General features: G+C 46.5%; 1 protein-coding gene across 3 annotated transcripts in view; it reads left to right on the top strand.

Annotated features, from left to right (window-relative positions):
• Positions 1-21528, top strand: part of EMCN (endomucin) — a 105844-nt gene that overhangs the window by 64232 nt on the left and 20084 nt on the right. For all 3 annotated transcript variants that reach the window (XM_090031871.1, XM_090031870.1, XM_090031869.1), the window contains 4 exons: positions 7967-8023; positions 10877-10972; positions 13479-13503; positions 13920-13978. In XM_090031871.1, coding sequence (XP_089887997.1) covers positions 7967-8023; positions 10877-10972; positions 13479-13503; positions 13920-13978 — 237 coding nt within the window. The remainder of the gene's footprint in view (positions 1-7966; positions 8024-10876; positions 10973-13478; positions 13504-13919; positions 13979-21528) is intronic.

Below are 21528 nucleotides of genomic sequence, written 5' to 3'. Positions count from 1 at the left end.
CCAGAAACTCAGATCAGCAGTCTTATCTCACAGCTGCTTAGTGGTTAGGAAGCATGAAAAGATAGTTTGAAAGAATTAGAACATGATAAAACTGGCAAACCTTTGGCTCATGTAATTATAGGCCTAACCAAAAAGTACAGTCAGACCAATGAATAATGTTTAAGGCTCTTAATGTTACTTTGATTTAGATTACAGTATTCTGTCTGAGTTATTTATGCACTTGTTTTACTTGTAAAGACAGTTTCATGTGGCTGCCTTCCAAAAAAAAAGAAAAAAGGAAACTACAGGATATTGAGGCTACTTTAGTAGTGGGTTTTTGAGAATAAAATGGAACAAGATAGGTTATTGGTGTCTTTCACCATCTGCCAGTTTTCACCCCTGTTGGGGTTGGCTGGTATGGTGGGGCTGCCTACAGAGGGGTGTCCCCAGGAAATGCCACACCCATGCCTCCCTAGAGAAAGGCAAGTATGGGGTGCCAGAAAGCCTCAGCCCCCACTGCCCTGTGGGTAACCCATGGAGGGAAAAGGCCAGGGGAGCACACCCCAACAGAAAAGTACAAGGCCCAGGTCCATTGAGTGGGGCCTGAGGCAGGGTCCAGGCATGTTGACAGACACCTGAGGCCTGAGTGGGCTGTAGGCTGAGTTAGGGGTCCAGGCATGTTGACAGATACCTGAGGTTCAAGGGGCATCAGGCCCAGAAGCCCTAGTAAGGGGGTAGAGTGAGAGCCAGAAGTTGCATAGAGTAGGATCCGTGGGGGCCTGAAGGACTGTGAATAGGCTGGCTGGAGTTGAGACCCCAGAGAGGGGGTAGACAGTGCGGCCCAGGTAAGAAGCTGGGGGAGTAATAGTGACAGTTGTGACCAAGGTATGTCCGAGGACGCCTAAGGCCAAGTTTGGGTCAGAAGCTGAGAGCAGCCCACTTAAGGGGGTGAGGGGGTAATAGTGGATTTTGGATGTCATCTGTGAGGTATGGGACACAGTGTAGGAGTGGTTCGGAGCCATGTATTATGGCCCTGGCATTGGGGCATTAAGTGGGCAGCTTCCTGCCTAGAAACAACTATTTTATATTAACAAAGGCATGGCAGGTGAGTCAGGTAGGTGGGCTGACATTGTGACCAACCTTGGGACGGCCCTCTGTCATAACTTCCAACAAAGATTTAGTTTAAGCATATTTTGTACACCTCACCTTTCAATGGTGAATCAGATAATCTTTCCAGATACTTTATACAGAACATCTGCCTTTTTGATTTATAGCCCTAGAGGGTGTGGTGACCCAGAAATAGATAGAACAATTACAGTACATGGTTAGCAATGAGCTGCTGCCCCCTTGTCTTTTTCTTTCTTGAAGCATAGAACTATACCATCAAACAGAGGATGATGCCTCATAATTTAGAAAATAACTGAAAACAGAGACTGCATTGCTCAGATAAGCACAGTTGCATTTATGTGCCAGTGCTGATCCTTATCCAGAACATGTTTACATATTAGCTGCTCGACTAGAAGGAAGGACAGACAGAAAGAGAAATATTTTTTAATCTCTAGTTCTTTCAAGTTTTGACAGAATCCAGGTGAAACTATGTATGGAAAAGATTTTTTCAACTCTGTTTAGCTTTACTAATGGTGATGGCTTAGAAGATGTTTTGCAGTTGCTGGATAAGGTAGGTTACTATAGTCTTTAGGAATTAGGTAGTATCATGTTAAATAGTTTATGAGTTCTGAAATGGACTTCGCTGTCTTCTCTACATCTGAAGTGACCTGAGCAGAACTGCACGTTATAGGTGGGCCTATTATTAAGATTGCCCAAAATTTGCCACTTCAGAGCCATCAACTCTACCAGACTTTACATGTTTGGACTGATATTTTACATATTGGCTACTGCCTACCTCAAATGGTTCCTTAGTTTCTATGAAAAAAGCTTGGGTAAAATACAGCCTTTTGCTGTTGGGGGATATCTTTTCTTTAGAAAGCACTAGTGTCCCCATGTTTTGGAATGGGGACCTAAAGGTCATGTGCTAATTAGTCTATCCCTTGCACAGCACAAATTTGGCTACATGGCTTCCAGTTGGGCAGCTAGTACACAGGGAACACAATGATGTGTTTGAAAGTGCTGCTCCCAGACTTGGTACATTTTCTGTCTAGACACAGTTGAAGTTTGGTAGAAACATAGTAGAAGAAGTTGTATCATCTCTGTGGAAATTTACTAAAATTGGGCAAATTATAAGACCTTGAAACAACACTTCATGCATGTTCAGTACGTTTACTAGAGCTTTGCAGCTAAAATTGAAAGGATTCCATCCTAATTGGGCATGCCCCAAAAAGACTGGGAGTAGAGTACTCCCACTCAAGAAGACTGATAGTAAAGACCAGAAAGGAGATCTGGGACAGGAAGAAGAGGATCAGACAAGGAGTTGAGATGTGAAGGGAGAATTGGGAATGGGGGGGAGATGTTTTTAGGTTCAAAGGCAATAGCCAACTCATTTTAACATGTATAGCACTCTTCCTCCAGCTGTTTGACAGAAAGAAAAAATATTGGGTACAGTAGAAGGTCCACCTACTATCTTTCCTGCTAAGGTGGAAGTGGTGAATATTTTCTTCTTTTATTTGGGGGAATTATTAAGAGGAGGAATTAGACTGTGAGCACATGGCATACAGTCTGCACTCCAGCTCTTATGGGCAGTGAGGCAAACCAAGGACTGTTGAGGAAAAGTTGCTATAACTTACAGCAGCTCTAGAAAGCTGTAGTTTACATCAGCGGCTAAAAGAGCACCTGAACAGACTGTAATCCTAAAGGCACATGAAGTTCTTTTGGCACTCTTGCTGCATTTTTGCTGCTATCATGTACTGACCCTTTGCATCAGGGTAATATATAATTATTCTGGCCAGATCCTATATTGAATATGCTGCAGATTATATAATGCTGAAAATATTTCATCCTACACGTACTATTAGTTCTGCACATTATTACTACCACATAGGATAAGATTCCTAAAAACAAGTATGGTTGCTTTAGTGATTTTTCCATCTTACCCAACAAATATAATACGGAACCATAAGGGCATAGAAGCGTCCAGATAATGGTGTTTACTAAGTAACAGCTGGAGGAAAAGTGTTATGCATTAGGCTTGTGCAAAGCAGCAAGTATTCGCTTTGGATTCAGATTTGATTCAGAGGGACAGTGATTTGATCAGGACTCAATCTGGCTGAAGTCGATCTGAAGATTCGGCACCACTTCAGAGATTGGGCCATAGACTAAACAGGCATCAGTCCTTACCACGCTGGACACAGCTGCCTCCAGCTGGTACATCTGTTGTGGTGGGTGGAGAGGGGAGGGAAAAAGTGTGGGGGAGAGAGGGATTGGGGCTGGGACAAGCTGTCCAGCCAGGACTTGGGTAGGGCGGTGGGAGGGGGCAGGATGTGGGCTCAGCAGTGCTCAGAGCAGGAGCTATGCCCTGCTGCCGCTTGTCCAGCCGGGGTGGGAAGAGGGGCACAATGCAGGCAGTGTTCACTCTGGGCAGAAGGGGGCAAGTGACAGCAGGGCATAGCCCCTGCTCCCATCGCTGCTGCACCCACATCCTGCCCCCCAGCCCACCCTGGCTGAGCAAGTGGTGGGCTACGCCCCTTCCCTTCCCACTCTGCTCACCTCAACAGTCTTTTCTGAATCAATTTGAAGGCTTCCAATTCAATTCAGACCTTTTAGTTGGTCTCCCGATTCAATTCAGATTGGGAGATTCTGTTGCTGAATCAAGCCGAATCTCCTCCAGATTGAATCAGTTACTGAAGCTTCACACAGCCCTACTATGCATGTTAAAATGAGTTGGCCATTGCCATTGAACCCCAAAACACCTTACTTAATAGCCATTCATAACATGCCAGCTGCATTCTATTGCCATGGCAGCACATATATGGAAAAACAGATGCTCAGAAAGCCAGGTCCTAAACTGTGGAGGACTTCCATAGATCAAATGTAACACATTGAATTGCACGCAAGAAAGAAGTGGAAAACTCTATGCAAGCTTTGGAGACAAGCTACATGATTCTGGTTCGCACCCATTTAGCAGAAATCATGCCTTCCACTAGGAATAAGTCTAGCCCTATTTTCTGTGTTCAAGGATGTAGGCCACAAAAGCAAAGGTGCTAACAGTGAGGTCCACAGCAGATAGAAATAGCTGAAGTTGCATAGCCCCCACCTCAATGCACCTACTCACAAACTTATATGCCCAACTATTTGTAACTTGTATATTATTTGTGTAAGTCAGGCTTAATATAACATCATAAAAAACTTGTTTTGTGGCTAGATTCCCCATCTGAAACATTCGCAAACTTTGTGAGGCCTGAATAAGGGCTCTGTGATAACTGAAAGCTTGCCTATGTGTATACCAACCACATGGTTGTTCAATAAAAGCTATCACCCACAAAAATTCTTGCCTCTTGCATATCTCCTGGATCATCATGGCAACATCATCACTTCAGCACTACTACAAACTTCTTACTTTCCAAACAAATTCTAATCAAGATATTAGGGCAGCAGCTTGCTGACAATAGCAGGAATTACTGTATGGCACTGAAAATTGCTGAAGTGGACACTGCAGCTGACAGTAGTGGGCCAGTAAACATTATGCATTATGTGATGTGAGGTCCATTTCTTCCTCATTAACAATGCCTATGACTCCTGCTGCTCTGCAAACTGCTAGCCAAGAGCACTAAAGTAATTAATGAAGATTCATCTCTAAAAGGCTTTGTGACACTTGAAGATGTGGAGTAGTCCTTTACCTCTCTCAATTAGGCATTTAAGCTTGTAAGACACTTACTAAATGCCAGCTGTTCACTGATAGGTACTGGCTCCATTCTTTTCAGAATTTTTTTTTGCAGGGGGTGGGGAACATAATTCTGGATTTTCTTCTTTCTTGCTGAATAACAACAACAGTATAGGTTGCACCTTGGATTTGCTTTCTTTTTCTGATAGGCTTCTGTAAAATATTGCTGATGTTTTTTTTAATCTGTCCAAGTAGAGTTCAGTATGAACAGTGATACTGCATAGATTATTCTCTGTAACTTGCACATCTTCCAAATTCACACTTGGGACGAGGAGGACTGGTATTTAATGCTGCAAGCCTTTCTTTTTTATTTCTGTTGCTATAGTAGATTAGTACACAGTTTCAGTTGTTCTTGTACATTTTGTTTGCTTGCTTAATTCTTACTATAGCAGTAGAGGTAGGTAATGAATGGTTTGCTAGTATTCCTCTGGAGAATCTGAAGCAATAGCATTGAATTATGAAAATTATTAGAATTAACCATCATAAAGTGTCTAAGATAGCAGACTCTTAGCCATACATTATAATCACATCACAGATAGACACCATGGAAAAGTTACTTTGTATTTTGAAGGAACTTTCTGATTTTGCAGACATAATGGCCTTGGACTACAGCCATCACCTATGTTATATTAGATGATGCCCTTTTTGAGAACAAGGCCCCATTATGCTGGGCACTATACATTAAAAAACAATCCTCATCTAAACATGTTATGGTCTAAGGCAAGCCAAAGGCAGGTCGGGAAAAGAAACAGAGAACTAAAAGAGCTTGCCAAGGTCACAGGCTTAATCAGTAATAGCCAGGCCTAAAACCCAAGTCTCACGACTCTTAGTCCAGTGCCCTGGCACCCTGTTCACGCTGGATGTTAAACAGTTCTGAGAATCTATTTGTATGGAAACCGCAGCAAACCTGTAATATCCAGAAAGCCTTTGGAAAAACAGGCCATATGATTAAGGTGGCCACGGTCCTGTTTTATACTGGACCGTCCTGTGTTTAAACCCTTTGTCCGCTGTTCATTACTGAATGAGGAACAGATTGAAAAAAGCTGTTTTTCAGTTCATTGGTGGAAATACATGTCAACCATTTGTCCTCGAAATTCTATTGGCTGTGTCTAGAGATAGGGTGGTGCACAGGCAGGAGGAGCAGGGTTCCACACCAGCCCTGGAGGGAGGGCGGGAGGAAGGTGGCCTTTTTGTGGTGGTCCTGCCGCTTGCTGCTGATTGGCCAAAGGGCCCAATGGCCCTAACCCTCACCAAGCGGATGACCTGTATTCTGAGGGTCAGTGGCCACACTACATGGGATCCTGCCCCTCTCACTCCTTTTGCAGCTGTAGGCAAGGTATTATTTTATAGTTGGATAGAATAGTTTGTTATGAAAAGCTGAAGCTCTCATCAGATGAGCCCAAGCTCTAAAACTTAGATGGACCAGATTTTCAATTTGTTACAAGAAATCTATGCCATTCCTACATTTTTACAGCATCTATATGAAAAAAATGACAGTCTAAGGCTAAGGCATTAGACTAATCTCTTCCTAGCTCTGAGGCCACCTTACAAAAACAACTTAAGCTCTTTCTGTGCCTCAGTTCCCATATGTAACATAGGGCTAATAATACTTAATTGCCTTGCCTCCCCAACCAATCCTAGCCTGGTTAGATTGCAAGTACTTGGGGACAGCGCGTATGCACCAACAGGGTTGCTATCTGTAACATAAGTGAAGAATACATATGTGCCCCCTGTTAGGTCCAACTGTGTATCTTTAACATGCTCTCCTCTCTGTAGTCTGCTTTGTGGGAGCTATTTCTCATGTCATAGATGAATTATATAAATGCTTAAACTTTACTATTATGACCATGTTATTGTTAGGCACCTTGGGGTGGAGACATGCAACAGGTTGACTCTGTAACGTACATGCAATGTAAGGTACACCAGTGTTCACAGTGCACAGATAACCATTAAGTGGTGACGGACTTGGTAATAGTTTCTGCAGTGAACATGTGCTACATAAGAAAAACTGACTAGAGCTGTGAACACAATTGGCACGCCTATGTAACCTACTCATGTACTCTAGATTTTCTATGGGGTAACTAGTACCCCACAGTAGAGTGCCTTATGCTGGCATAGGGCTGAGTATTTTGTGTCCGCTCCACATTTACATTAGGGTAAATGCAGATATATTGGATAAATGTGCTGTGTGGCTGCCCACCTAACTCTCCGTTTACTTGGGCAGTTGCAAAGTTTGCACACCCAGCTACAATAAATGTATGTGCAACTTGAGGTGCACAATGGCTCATGTACTATTGCATATAGGGCTCAAACCTTTTTTTGTTAATTTGTGTATGATGAGAATGGCAAGCAAAGAAGCATAGACATTTGCCTTCTCTTAACTTCAGTGATTTGCTATAACCTTTCTGCAGTGCAGTAATAAACTTGTTTGGTAGTTGATACCTGAGTCGAATTCAGATTAGTGCCTGAAGGTAGAAAACAGTGCCTTATACTACAGCCTCTGGAAAATCCCCAGAGAACACCTACTGTTGATTATACTAACCAACCATTTCTCTTCTTTATAAATGCAGCAGAGAAAGCATCCAACTCCCACTGAAACACCTGACTCAAGAAAGCAGTTAGACTACTAACATTTTAGCTCGTTGTGTTTTTTCATTTATTATTAGCTTCTGCTTGTAGATCCCTTAGTCAGACTTCTTTCAAATGTGTGTTTAAGTTTCACCCACCTTTCTTTTCTTTTCTTTTTTTTTCGCCGTGTTGGAAATGTCTATAACATTGAACTTCCTGAATGAGACTGTGTACTGTATGCACTTTTAGTGTGTTTGTGAGCAGATTGTGCCAAGGTAGGGTGCCACGTAATCACTATGAGGGTGCACATACCTTGTCCCTGATGAGTATTTTCTCCTAGCCCACTGCAGAATCCCTTCAGCTAAAACCCCCATCATGGAAGACTTCTCCCCCAGGCTCAAAGTCACTGAAGCAATCTGTCAACTCAAATGGTACCTCCTCTGTTCTTCTGAGCACACATGTTGAGGAAGATAGAGAGAGTTGTGCTTCTCTTCAGGACTGGTTGTATAAAAATCCAGCAAGGGTAGGTGAAGAGAAAATGATAACAAAACATTGACTGTAAAACACTATTCTTTTCTTTTCCAGAAAGTTTTGGCAGCGCTGGAGGCAAGGACAAGTCAGTGGACAGCGCCCCTTTTTCTAGTGAGTAAATATGTTCCTTCATTCTCCATCTTTACAATTTGCAGCAGAGCTGCGTGGTACTGCGCGAGTGATCGGGGTTCTGTCAAAACTGAAATTGGCAGCCTTATCTCAATCCTTACGGGACCATGGACCCTATTACAAAACTAATTTAAGTGTCTTTGTTATAAGGCTTTTCTCCAAGAGAAACAGGGCTTAATGAACATCAGGCTGACACTGTTCTTACCTTGGAGCTGTAGAATTATTCCCAAGGACTGAGGGCGAAGTAATGCAAGTGAAAAGCCTGAACTTGGCTACCCGGTGGAGTGAAGACAATGGGGAAATGTATGACTCAGGCCCCCTGTACATGTTACACTTAAGGCATGATTAACCAGTTTATCTTGCCTTCAGTTGTGACCCAGCTTTATGTTCAACCAATTACTGGTGTGATAAAGCAAGCAGTAAGCTACACAGTTATTCCACAAAAAATGTGTAGTAACTTTGTAGGTTGTTCTAATCATGCAGTTAATTGAACATGTGCCCCACTGCTCCCCTCTGGCTGGGAGGTCATCAGTGGAGAGGCTCCTAGTCACAGGGGTGCACCACTTGCTACCAGCCCCACAGCTGATAAGGCTGGCAGTGGTGGCAGAATTCCCTGGACTGCCCCTTCTGGGAGCCTTGCCAGACACAGGGTTTGCAGCCTGGAGAACACTGCTGCCCCAGTGAGCCTTGCTGGCTGTGGGGCTCACAGACCGGGCAGTGTCTTTAGCTGTAGGACTCATAGCGCCAGCAGTGGGGAGAATGCTGCCTCCACTGTAAGCCTCATCACCTGCAGGGCTCGCAGCAGCAGCAGCAGCAGCAGCAGCCTTCTTCCCACTGGAAGCCCTGCAGCTGATGAGGCTCACAGTGGAAGCAGCATTTGCAGCGCTGCCCCTGTTGCAAGTCCTGCAGTTGATGCCAGATGTAGGGCTCACAGCAGGGACAGCACAGGGAATGCTGCCCTGCTGCAAGTCCCACTGGCTGTGGGGCTCAGCTGAGGGAACTGGTGCAGGAGAAGCCCAGGATCACAATCCCAGGCTCCCCCTGCACTGGCAATAAGGTGCAATGGGATCTAATGCATGATCCCACAATTGTACTCCTGCCATGCACATGTGGATCACATATTGATTTCCATTGTGCTTTTACCTGCATGTGTAGAGGGACCTTCAATCATTCTGTTTTCAGAAACCTTTAATTTAACACTAAAAGAATCATTCAAGTCAAAGGGGTCAGACTGTCTCCAAGCAGCTGGCAACTGAATGCTATTTATAGGCCCTTACTTACTGTATATAGTATAAGACATGCATCTAATGGGGCAGTGTTACTGCAGCTCTGATTTCTAAGACCAGTGAGTGTATTTGTGTAGCTATACACAACTTAAGTGTCTCTCTGAGACAGAAACTCCCAGTCTTCCAGGGTTGCAACCCCACTTCCAGTGCAAACCTGACTATTTACCACTGAATTGCTATGGTGCCTCAGATCCCACTTGGGGGTGCAATCTCTGGTTTGGGAACCTGTGCTCTAAATTTGCCTCCAGTACCAATACATACATTTTTTAAGTGCCTCAACAAACTTTTTGGGAAGAGCTGCATCCTTGGGGGAGCTATGAAGATGTCACTTGCCCATATCATCCTCCTTCCTAGGTATTCTTAGCAGCCCCTGTCTTTCAATCCAGGTCAGCCCTTCCATTGGATCCAGGTAATATAACAAATACTAATATTAGTGCTTCTAGCTGAAAGCAGAAAGACTGCTGGTGAATAATGCAAATGATCTCCCACTGTTCTGCCCTAGAGTCTGAATCTATTACTCCTTCAGCTCAGGAAGCAAGGAACAAGCCCACTCTCCCAGTATCTTGGCAATACTGCCATTTAATCAATGCAAAAAGGTGGCTGTAGAAAACTGCAGTGCTCTGCCTCTTCAGCTCTGCCAGCTCTTGCCAGCTCAAGGAGAGCCAGAGCCTGGTTTGGACTCAAACCTAAGTCTGCCATATTGCAGGGAAGACTTGGGAGCATTCTTCTCTAGGTCATTGGGTTACAGCCTGTTAAATGTGAGCCTGACAGAATGAAGCTGTGAACAATTATAACCTGAGAAAAACAGGGGCTGTCATGTACATTTTCCAAAAAAGCATCGCTATTACATAACTTCTTTTTCCACGTCTTTTCTTCTTGGCTGGGAAACACCTGTCAGGAAATGGCAGATGGTGGGAAATAATAAAAGGAGAGAAATGCCCTCATTTTTAAAGAAAGCTTGTGTTCCACATCCCTGGTTGTACGTACAGAGAAAAAATGCTACCAGAGAGCAATTTCTACATATCTTTCCGTGTTTGTCATGATAAAGGAGAAATAATCACTTTAGCCACTACATTCCAAATTCATCTTGTTTCGCTGTATGTGACTTAAAAAACCCCAAACAAGTTCCTGGAACATGGGTGATGACAATTTATATGGGGCTATTACCATTTGGGGTGACCTAATCATGATTACAGGTTACAAACTGAATATTCCAATGCAGGGAAAAATAATAACAATGTCCTAAGGAAGAGTGTGCAGAAATACACTCTCCGCATAGTTGCGACTGACATTGAAAGACAGAAGCTCCAGAATGACTAGGGATGGGGGAGGGAAGGCCTTGCCGCCTACAGCCCTGTTTTCAAAAAGCTGCAAGCCTGCCACCTAGTGGTTATAAGAGGAACAACACATACAGAAGAGAAATGAAGAGCTGTTGTTGCTGCTGCTGTAGGAGGGGCTGGGGTAGAGCATTAATTTACTTATATTAATATATTTTAAAGTTCTACAAGTGGAATGTAGTCAGTAAAATAATTTTATCCATCTTTTGCAGATGTTATTTTGCCAGTCGTGATTGCCTTAATAGTAATAACTTTGTCTGTATTCATTCTGGTGGCCTTGTGCAAAATGTGCCAGAAGACAACCCCAGGTATTTGTTCACCAGTTTTCTTTATGCAAACTGTCTTCAATCCATTCTAACATATTGGAGGAATATTTCCGTGCTTCTTTTTTAATTTGACCTGCCATACACATTTAATTGCGATCTGATAGCTAATCCTTCTAATTTTTAGTAACAAGAAAACCCAAAACAAAACAAAACACTTCTTTATCAAGACTAGAGTATGATATGGGTAAGGAAGGAAATGGTTATATTCATTATGCTTGTAGAGCACAACAACATACGGAGTTTAATGCTCTCCCTTATGCTGTAGTTACCTGATGAACAGCTGTGCTGACACTATCAATGAATCTTGTGTACTGAGAGGAACTGCTTGGTTCAGCAGGATGCAAAATAAGTTGAATTTGCTGCTAAACAAAATCAGCTCTGTTCAAAATACAGGGGAGAAAATCAATGCTTCCTTTTAGGAGAAATGGAACAAATAATTATATCTTTCTCTGTACACATAAAATATATAAATGGATAACAAAAAAGCTCCAGGCAAAGAATATTTATATAAATAAGCAGTGGTTTTGATAAATCAGTCTATAGAAGATGTTGAAGAGGAACATGTTGAATGGGGAAGCATGTAAGATGTTGAATGGGGAAGCAACTCTACTGCATTAATTTTGCCAAATACAGCAAAGGGCCAACTTAGTAAGTTAGAGGCAAAAGCAATGTACCATTGAGATGGGTACTCTAATTTGAAGCCAAATACAGTCTCTATCTTCTTGTAGATGGGCATGAGCTGAGAGTTTTTTACAGGGATTTAGTTATATAATTCCTGGAGCTTGGAGCTTACAAAAAGGTCTTCGAGGTTCAGGCCAAGGTAAATAGCCTAGGTAAATTGAAATCGTATTAAGTTTAGCAAATGGCAATGCAAACTGAAAAAAATATAGAAGCAAAATTGTGATACTTGCCTGGGAAATTACTAAGTGCTCCAAGCTTAAGAGTCAAAATTTAGATGGAGAAAATTTCCATGATTTTTCCTTCTATGAATGTGAACTCAGTCAAATCAAATTCATTAAAAAGATTCAGTGAATATCTGTGATTTCTTCTGAAGTATTTGCTTAGCTTCAGCTGGCCAAAATATACATCTACAAAGCACACACTCTGCCATCTGTCCTTGGAAGAGCCTAAAGAGCAGAGGCAAAAGTTTCCACATTAAAGTACCTCTGACAAGTATGCAAGAGCAGCTCAGCATCTAGCTCATGTGTTATTCACTAGGCTTTCTTCCACTGCATGTCTCAGCATCAGGGCTGGGTCTGGTAGGCATTCTCAGGGCTCATGAACACTGCTTGCATCCTAGCTGAACTATTCTTGAGCACATCCCACACTCTACATATGCTCCCATATGCATGCTCCAAGCATAGAAATAAATATTCCAGTGAAAATACTTTGGGGTCATTAACAGTGTGCATTCCCAAGCATGCTGAAGGCCAAGGTCTGGAAGTGACTGAAGAGGGATGCTCCAGAGCTTTTTCACCAGCTTATTTCCAGATCTGGAGCATGAATGGAGGAGTGGGTGGGTAAAGTATATTCAGGAGAGACCAGGGACTTGCACTTAAAGGCTATGTGGCAGAACAGACTCCAGACCAAATACATCTATCCAAGTGGAGATGTTACTGCCTCTTTATCCAGTAATTTAATTGGCTAGAACATTCCTCAAGGATGAAGAGACCTAGATTCAATCCCCTCCCTTGCCTGAGAAGATTAAACATGCATTCTCCCAGAATTCACTCCTAAATCAAGTGCCTATACATGAGGCATGGGGCTGCTTCGATGCATTGTAGTTACAGTGGGTCGGAGCAAGCACAATTAATCGAGACTGTTGGAGCACAATAATTATCACGCTTCAGCCAGCTTCTGCATCTCGTGTATTAGCACCCTCATACTTCAAAACGGAGGTGGGGGTGCTTTAACGAAAACTCATTCATCGAGTGACTTAAGTGATAGGGAATTTGGGACAGGCTGTTTGCAGTCACTCCTATTGATGCTTTTCCTCTTTGCTTGGCAGAATTAAATATTTATTGAAAGAGAGTGCATTTGTGTGAATCTAGAGCTCACTGCGTATTGCACTCACTTATAGGAGAGACCTATAACAGTTTCAATGCCAACGTGAAATAAAATACTTAAATAGCTATTAGAGGAGGGCCTGGAACCCACATCTCCCTTCCTCTCACAGGCTTTTGATTTCATGCTCTTTGCCTAGCCCAAAAGTAGTCAATTATTCCAGGCAAAGAGGACCAACTTTAACACGAAGGACAGAGAGTACCCAGACACCAGAAAACTGTGGTGTGATCGTTCTGTCAGTGAAAGGAGTTATATGAGTGCAAATTAACCTTCCTGTTAATAAAAATATTATTAGTGTATTTGCTGCAGTACTGTGAAATTGCCAACTAGGTTTATGCTAGTATTGACTGAGCTTGAACTTTTTATTTAGTCAAACTCTATGCAGTCACGAAAACATAAACTTGGTGTTTTTTTTCTTCTCCAGAGAGGCAAGAGAATGGAACCGAACAGTAAGTTAGGCCATGTCCTTGCGTTCCTGTCAGCCTAGTCACAGGACACAGGAACGCAGCAATTTTTGCATGTGCTTCTTTCTGCTTTTCTCTACTTAAATATAACTGTTAACATATTTAAAAATACCCAAAAGGGAAATATGTGATTGAGAACAAGGGAGCTCACATTTCTCATACATATGGAGGCCGGCAGTGCTAACCCTCACTTATTGCTGCAGCATGGCCTGAAGTACACCAGTTCCCAGTTTTCTCTGTGTTGGCTCCCTTTCCGCTAGACTCGAGATTAAACTCATTTGTTATCCTCTATGAGCTAAGTCTCAAGGGGCAGTTGTACAGCTCTACTTTTTTTTGTCTGTTGTCTTTTCTCCCCTGTATCCAAAAGTAATTGTTTGCTTAACTTCTTCCAATTAAAACAGAGCCCCATCAGATAAAGAGGGTGTCAAACTTCTTTCTGTGAAGACAGCTTCTGAGACTGGTAAGTGCTTCCCTGCTTTCACTTTCTTTATAAATGATAGAGGCCACAAAGGAAGATATATTACATTGAATTTAATAAAATGCTAGGCCAATTCTGATTCATTGCATTGAATGAAGCAGCCTTAGAAGCAGTCAGTGACCCCAAGTAAATGCAAACTCTGTCTTCAATGAAAACTAGAAGCAGAAATTTCATTTGTCTAAGAAAATAAAACCTGCCTTTGTAGCACAAATCTATAAAAAACTGTAATAAAAAAATCACCACTGTTCATTTCCTTGTGTGCTAGGAGCACATTCAGAACACTTCTTATTTGCCTATTTGAATAGCCACTTTCCAATCTCAACAGTATAGATGCAATATATCCCTCCTGCTAGAACAGGTGCGGGCAAAATATGGCCTGCGGGCTAGATTGCTCATGAAGCAATTTTGCTCAGCCCACAGCGGGTCCCCCAGCTCTGTCCAGCCCGGGCAGCCTGGGCCGTGATGCATGCCCAGGCACACAGTGGGGCTGGGGTGGTGTGGCTGCCAACTCCATTTTCCTGGCAGGCCAGCGGTGGGGGCACCTCCTTCTGGCTGCCACTACTGCCTTACCCAGCCCTGCTGCCTGGGCACCCTGGCCTGTTTGCTCTGCACTCACTGCTGAGGTTGGGACCCACATAGGCAGGCTGCTTGGCTGGGCAGCTAGCATGGGCCTGCAGGCTGGTGGGGAGCAGGATGGGTGGGCGGGACCAGGGGAACCCTGGGATTTTAGGGCAGTGACAGCGCAAGGCTGGGGCAGAGCCATGATGTGCTCCGTGAATGTCCCTGCCTGCAGAAATGAGACTCTGCCCTGGTCTGGGCCCTTGCTGTCACTCTCCTAAGGAGATTGGGACAGTGTTACTGTCAGTGAGATCAGGACACTGTCACTATCCCACTGTCTTCATGGAGATTGGCTGGGAGCTGCATGGACAGGGCGCTCAGCCAGGTGGATGTGAACCACAATCTACTGTCTGCTTGGCCCTGCCCAGAGAGCCTGCGCCAATCACAGGGGTGTGTGGGCAGCAGGTTGCAGCTCTGCTCTGGGCCCTGGCTCTGCGCTCTCACCACCCTGTGATCCCGCCCTGTGATCCTGGCCTCACCTGCTTCTCCTACTCCTGAACAGTGTCCCCAGCCTGCCCACAGCCCCGTGCTACATAGGGAGTTTGATGAGCTGTTGGGGAGGGTGGAGCTGGGTTGCTGACCTGGCCCACAACACCTCAACAAAATTCCCTGTGACCTGTGGGCCCAAATAATTGCCCACCTCTGTAACTAGTAGGATGTCAAATGTGGAACAAAGCTCCTCAAATCCAAGTAACCAAAGGTGGTGGTTAAAGAAAAGGTGTCTTATTCAAGTATTTGTATTTGGCAACCTGGAAAAAATAATGTCTAATGCTGTTTAGGGAAGTAATATTTTTTGAGGAACTTGGAGTTCCTAGGAACCCCAACACTTCTGCTGTGTTAGTGACAATTTAAAATTAACTTCAATTTGTCACAACTTTTAGATGTAGTACAAAAAACCTTTAGCAAATCTAAGACAAATTGAAATGTTTTCACTTTTTTCTTTAAACTTAGAATTTTCCTGAAGCAGTGTAAACTATTACATGTGTTTTCTATTTTTTGCTATTTACAAGAAAAAGCAATTCAGTTAAGAAGGAAACTATAAAATAACCTGTGTTGTTTTCAAAAACAGCTTTGAAAGGGGTTCTTTTTACTGCTGTTGATTAGATGTTAGTGTTATTGTGGTGTGCACAAAAACTATAAAAAGGGTTAGGTCTCAATAGGGGAAAGCACTTACGAGCATACTTCATGCCCCGAGTGGTCTTATGTGTTGGCTCAACTGTTTAAGATTAGCCTGTTTAAGTGGCTATCTTCAGATGTATGTTTAGCCAATGATAATGCTTTTTTGGCTAGGTACAGATTTTACGCTTGTCACATGATAAGCACACAGAAAGCACTTTACAACCGTAACTGAACAGATGGTTACAGCATGTAGATAATGTTAAAAATGGTGGATTAACACTGGATGGATGTGGTATCAGATGAAAGTGCTTTAGGTTAGAGTGCTTATTGAACAGTCTGTGCCAGATGCCATTGCAAGTCAAGGTAGGTTGCATTCCGCCAGCATCCCATGGGGTTGCATCCCCACTCACCCCTCTTCCCCTCAGGGCAGTGCTTTAACTTCAGTCAGAACTTGCCTGCTCTTCTTGTCTGCTGTTCCTGCTCCTGAGCTGTCACTGACAAGAGTCAGTGAAGCCTCAGTCCCCAGCCTCAAGTCCTCGCTCCAGCCAGTTGTGAGCTGGAGCCAGGCTGGGGAGGAGTAGGGGTGTGTGTCCCTGCACCAGCCTTGGCATTAGGGTACCCATGTCCCCAGGCCCTGCCCCCATAGCCCATCATGAGTCACCCCATGGGCATGACTCAGAGCCCAGGAAACCCCCTCCATGCATGGGCACAGCTCTGTAGGAGCCTGGTCCTGACACCAGCACACCCAGTCAGACAGCCCCACAGAAGCCTGGCCTTTCCACTGGCACCCTCTCCCAGACAGCTCCAGGGCCAGGCACCCTACCAAGTGGAGCCCAGCTACAACAGGGGCTGGGCAGAGTGCTTCACCAAGACCAAGGTGATGAGTCAGTATCACCATATGCATGATGCCAACAAGAGGTCCAGGGGTGGACAAAGCCATTTTACAAGGAGCTGTCCTGTTTCCTCGCCAAGGACAGATCTGTCAACACCCTGCAAACATATAGCACCACCAGAGGCCTGGAGGAGTTGCCAGCAAGACCCCTCCAGGGGTGGAGGAGGCACAGGGAAGCCCCAGCACTGGGGCAACTGGGTGACCAGAAGCAGGTTGCAAGGGGCCACAGGGCAAGATCAAAGCTTCTGAGGCTGGCCCCAAAGGGGTCTGGTATCTTATGCTGGTCCCTGCATCATCACAAGCAGCATTGTCTCTAAGCTGTATGGCCTGCATGGCTGTGCAGGCATGCTCATGCAGCGCTGCTACGTGTGCCTGCATGGCCATGCACGCCACGCAGCTTAGAGGGAATGCTGATCACAGGATGTAGGAGCTGAGGTGCACCTGCTGCTGGAAGCATGCTCCCAGGATATCTTCTCACCCATGGCCAAGAGCATGGAGTGTGACATGCAGGATGGGGAGAAAAGCTCCATGGACATTGGGCATGGACATTGGGACCGAGGACCTAGAGTCTGGGCGTGTGACCTCTATCTTGTAGGAGCCCCTATCACCCTAGAACTTGACCTCCCAGACCTTGAGTGAACACTGCAAAGGTTTCTGTCCTTCAGAACTGAGTGGAGCAATGACTCCATCCCCTCACTTCCCCACCCCCAACTCTCTCCCTACAGTCCTGAAGATCAGCTGAGGCACCAATTTCCCTTCCTCCCTTGGCCTGGGGCACTTATCAGCCCATGTCTCATTCAATGGGAACATAAATCTGCCTCACTAACATATCCTTGCCCTATCTTTCAGGGCCAAGCTAACCTCCAAATAGAAGTGAGCCTCACTGCAGCTGCCACAAACAGTCATGCAGAAACACCCTCCCCTCCCCCTCCCTCTCTCCCTTCCCCTTTTTGTCACTCCAAGCAGGCTTTTAAAGACACTGAAAGTGTTAACTGAGCTCTGCAAGCAAAGTAAACTGTAGCTACAACTGCTGATGTATGCTGTCCTACCCCGTTGGCATCTCCATAGGCCTGGTTGGCAGAGGGCACCCTGAGGTCAGGGACAGGAGGGTATGCAGCTTGGTATGAAAACCGCTGCAGTTGCAGTTCAGCAGGAATGAGAATAAGTCCCCCTAGCAAAAAACCCCCTCCAGTCCTCCTTCCCAGTCCAGGACAGGGACAGATGTGACTACAGGAGTCCTGCATGTGAGGCATTATCTCCACTGCTCTGCTAGCGTGACCATTGGTCCTGTTTTATACTCAACTATCCTGTTTTTAAACCCTTTGTCCCCTATCCATTTCTAGATGAGGAACAGACAGCAAAAAGTCCTGTTTTTCAGTTCATTGGTGGAAATACATGTCAGTCATTTGTCCATGTGATTCTATAGGCTGTACCTAGAAGTAGGGTGGTGTGCAGCCAGGAGGAGCCGGGTAGAGAGCCATCCAGGGAAGGACGAAGGTGGTGGCCCTGCCCATTGCTGCTGATTCACAAAGGGGCCCAGTGGCTCCACCCCTCATTCCTGGTTGGCTGAGGGGTCCAGCATCATCAAGAGGCTGTCCTGTATTTTGAGGGTGCATCAATGGCCATGAATAACTGGTGCCTCCTGAGATGTGGGGCACCATTTGTAGGCAGCAGCATCGGTGATGAGTGGTGAGCAAGGACTGCTTGCAGATGCCAGCAACAGTGTTGGCAGTGGGGGGTGGTGAGAGGCAAACGGGGACCACCCACAGATGCCAGTGGCTGTGTCAGCTAGTGGGGAAGGGGAATGGTGAGCGGTGAGTGGGGACCACCTGCAGATGCTGGTGGCAGTGTTGGTGGCAAGGGGGGGTGCAGATGGTGAGCAAGGACCGCCCACAGTAGCCAGGGAAGGGGGCAGCCAATCTAAGGGGTGCACGTGCCTCCCCATGCCCCGCCACCATGCGTTGCCTATGTCAGTGGTCACCCTACACTCTGCTCTTGCTGCCAGGGTGACTCCCAAGTTGTGTACCTAGAGAGGCTGGCAAGTGGCACTCCAGCATTTCCCCTCTCCCCTCTGATCTGATCTGTGGGTAAAGTCAATTGGGTGCCAGCTGGTTTTGATTCTTACAGTGCAGGCACCACTCAGGACAACTCTCAACGCCTACCTCTTGTTCATAGCCTCTTGAGCTCAGGGTACACACTATGTACTCCAGGAGCCATGAGCTGCAGGACCAGCATGAAGAATGACTCAAGATGTGGATGGAGAAAATGGGCAGGCTGTGGGGGATGCTTATACTTGGGCTGCAGAGGAACAGGGATGTGCTGTTGAGGCACAGGACCAGGCTGCTGAGGCACATGCACAGGGGCTCCAGATAGCCACCTGCTATTTGGATGAAACAACCCATGCCACTGCAGAGATGAGAGAGTCACAGCACCAGGATAAGGAGTTTATGCACAGGGTCATAGATCATTTGGGGTCCACCTATGACATCCCTGAATTGCTCTAGCACCACCTCCTGTAGACAGCCAATAACCCTCCCAGGCAGCAATGGTAAGAGAGGCTGCCGTCCAACCCCTCACTGCATGGTGAGCCCCACTCCAGGGACTCTTCCCTGGGGCAACAGAAACAGGAGTCTCATGGGAGGGACCCCTCAATGGTGGGTGAGGGGAAACACTCCCACCATGCTCTGACTAGGTGATTCTGGGGGCAAAGGGATGTGGCATGTAGAAGTCACTGACCCATGGTCTGAGGAGGCAGGAAAGTATCTGGTGGGGTCCACATCAGGGAGCATCAGTGGATGAGGGGAGCAGAACTGGGCTGTCAAAGACCCAGTGCCAAGGCCATCAGGGGCAATGCCTGCCTTCCAGGCCCAACTCAGTACCCCCCATGGCTGGCAATCATCCCATATGCTCAGTCCCCCCAAGTGATTCCAGGCCAGTCCTGAAAGGCTACATGGGCACTTGGAATGGGGCAGGGGGCATGGCCCACCAGCCTGATGGGCCAGGTGCAACAGAACCCACTAGCCCCAGCTTGTCCACCCACCAGCCAGGGGCCCAGCAGGGAGCTCTTTCACTCCCTGTGGTTCCACTCCTGGCCTGGGTCCTGCTGCAAGGGAGCAGCACTGCCTTGGTGGGGATAAGCAGCCTTGGGACTCAGGACAGCTGCATGATGTGAGCCCCAGACACCATTTAGGCAAGGGCTGCAGGCCTAGGGTCCTTGAAGGGGGAGGCTGGGCCCCAGAGGCACAGGCCAAGGGGTTCGGGGTCCCCTGTTGGAGAGCTAGGAGGCCATGGTGCCTGCTGTGGCAATGCCTCCCTCCCCCTCCAGGCCCACCAGCTGTCTTCCACCCTGCAGTTCTTTCAGACAGACAGTGGGTCTGGGATCGCAAACCTGTCCAGCTCCTACAGAGGTTTTTATTCCTGACCACTGAAAGTAGGGTGCCTGGTTAAACCCCTCAACCCCATGCCTCCCCTCCAAGGTTTTGTGTTTTTGAGTTCAGCCCCTGCAACATTCCCCCTGACACCATCTCCTTCCCCCCTCCCCATCCTAACTGCACCTTCAAGATTCTTTCTCTCCTTTCTCAGTGCCCTCCCCGCCCCCTCCAAATGTTTGTTGGTTTGTGTTAGTTGGGTCCAAGCTGAGACAGACAATTCTCAACAAGTTTTCTTTATTAAAAAAAAATTTGGCAGCCGCAACATTTTTTTAAACTGAGGCAAATCTCTTACTTGCACTGCATTCTCCTGCACCCTAGGTCTTCCCCTAGGTCGGGTGGGGGAGAAAGGGGGAGGAGAAGGAAAATGGTGTCCAGGCAGGCTGGATTATGGGCAGTGCTGCCCAGGATTCAGGACCAGAGGAGCTTGGGGCAGGAGACTCATGGCCTGGTGCCAGGGCATGGGCACTCGAAGGGTGCTTGTACACATGATGAGGCTTTAGTTCAGTTTAGTTCTCCCTAAATTGAAATGGTGGGTTTTTTAAAACCCATTGTTTCCACCATGTCAGTGTAGGGAGGACTAAACTAAACTAAACCCCCACTGTGTGTACACAAGGGTTAGGGGGCCTGATCCTTAGAGTCTACCTGCCTCTCCGTGGTGGGCTGAGCAAAGTGAGATGCCGGCGGGCTGAGAGGTGCCTGAACTCTGGAGGACACTGGTGCTTCCCCTGTGGTGGCAGCACCCCCCAGGTGGCACCCACCCACTGGCACCTGGCCCAGGCAATCTCGAGGCACCGCTATCATGGAGGAAAGCACTGGGCCCTGTGCAGCTCAGGCAGGCAGGCTTGACTGAAGCAAAAAAACTGGCAAGGAGCTTGATCTTTTTTTTCCTCCCAGAGCCTGCCTCAGCTGCACGGGGGCCTGGTACTTCCCTACACGACTATGTTGCCCTCTGGGAAGCTCCCACCCACTAGCAGCCCACCCAGGAGCTGCCTAGGGATCACTGCAGCTGCAGAGGGAAGCACCGGGTCCCTGCACAGCTCAGGCAGCCAGGCAGGCTCCAGCAGGAAGAAAAAAAAAGATCAGGTTCATCCCCACTTTTTTTTTAATTCAGTCAAGCCTGCCTGCAGGAGCTTCCACCAGGTTTTATAGCTCCTGAGCTGTGCAGGCCCCAGTGCTTCCCTCCATGGTGGCAGCACCTCCTGGGACCACCTGGGCTGAGTGCCAGCAAGCAGGTGCCGCCTGGGGGTTCTGCCACCTGGGAGGGAAGCATCCGGGTCCCCCACAGCTTAGAGACTGCTTGGCCAGATGGTAACTCACCCCCATCTCCACTGCAGGAGAGGCAGGTAAGCTCCAGCACCCTGTGCACCATCCCCACTGCCTGGGACCATGCAGGAACAGCTGGCTTGCTCTGAGGCAGAGTGGCAAGGTAGCAGGAGGGTGGCTGGGTATGTTCTTGGTGGGAGAAGGCAGCA

The sequence above is a fragment of the Crocodylus siamensis genome, chromosome 2 (genome assembly GCF_052110815.1).
Source record: "Crocodylus siamensis isolate JL-2025a chromosome 2, ASM5211081v1, whole genome shotgun sequence".
NCBI lineage: Eukaryota > Metazoa > Chordata > Crocodylia > Crocodylidae > Crocodylus > Crocodylus siamensis.
This window is presented reverse-complemented; position numbering and strand designations above follow the sequence as displayed.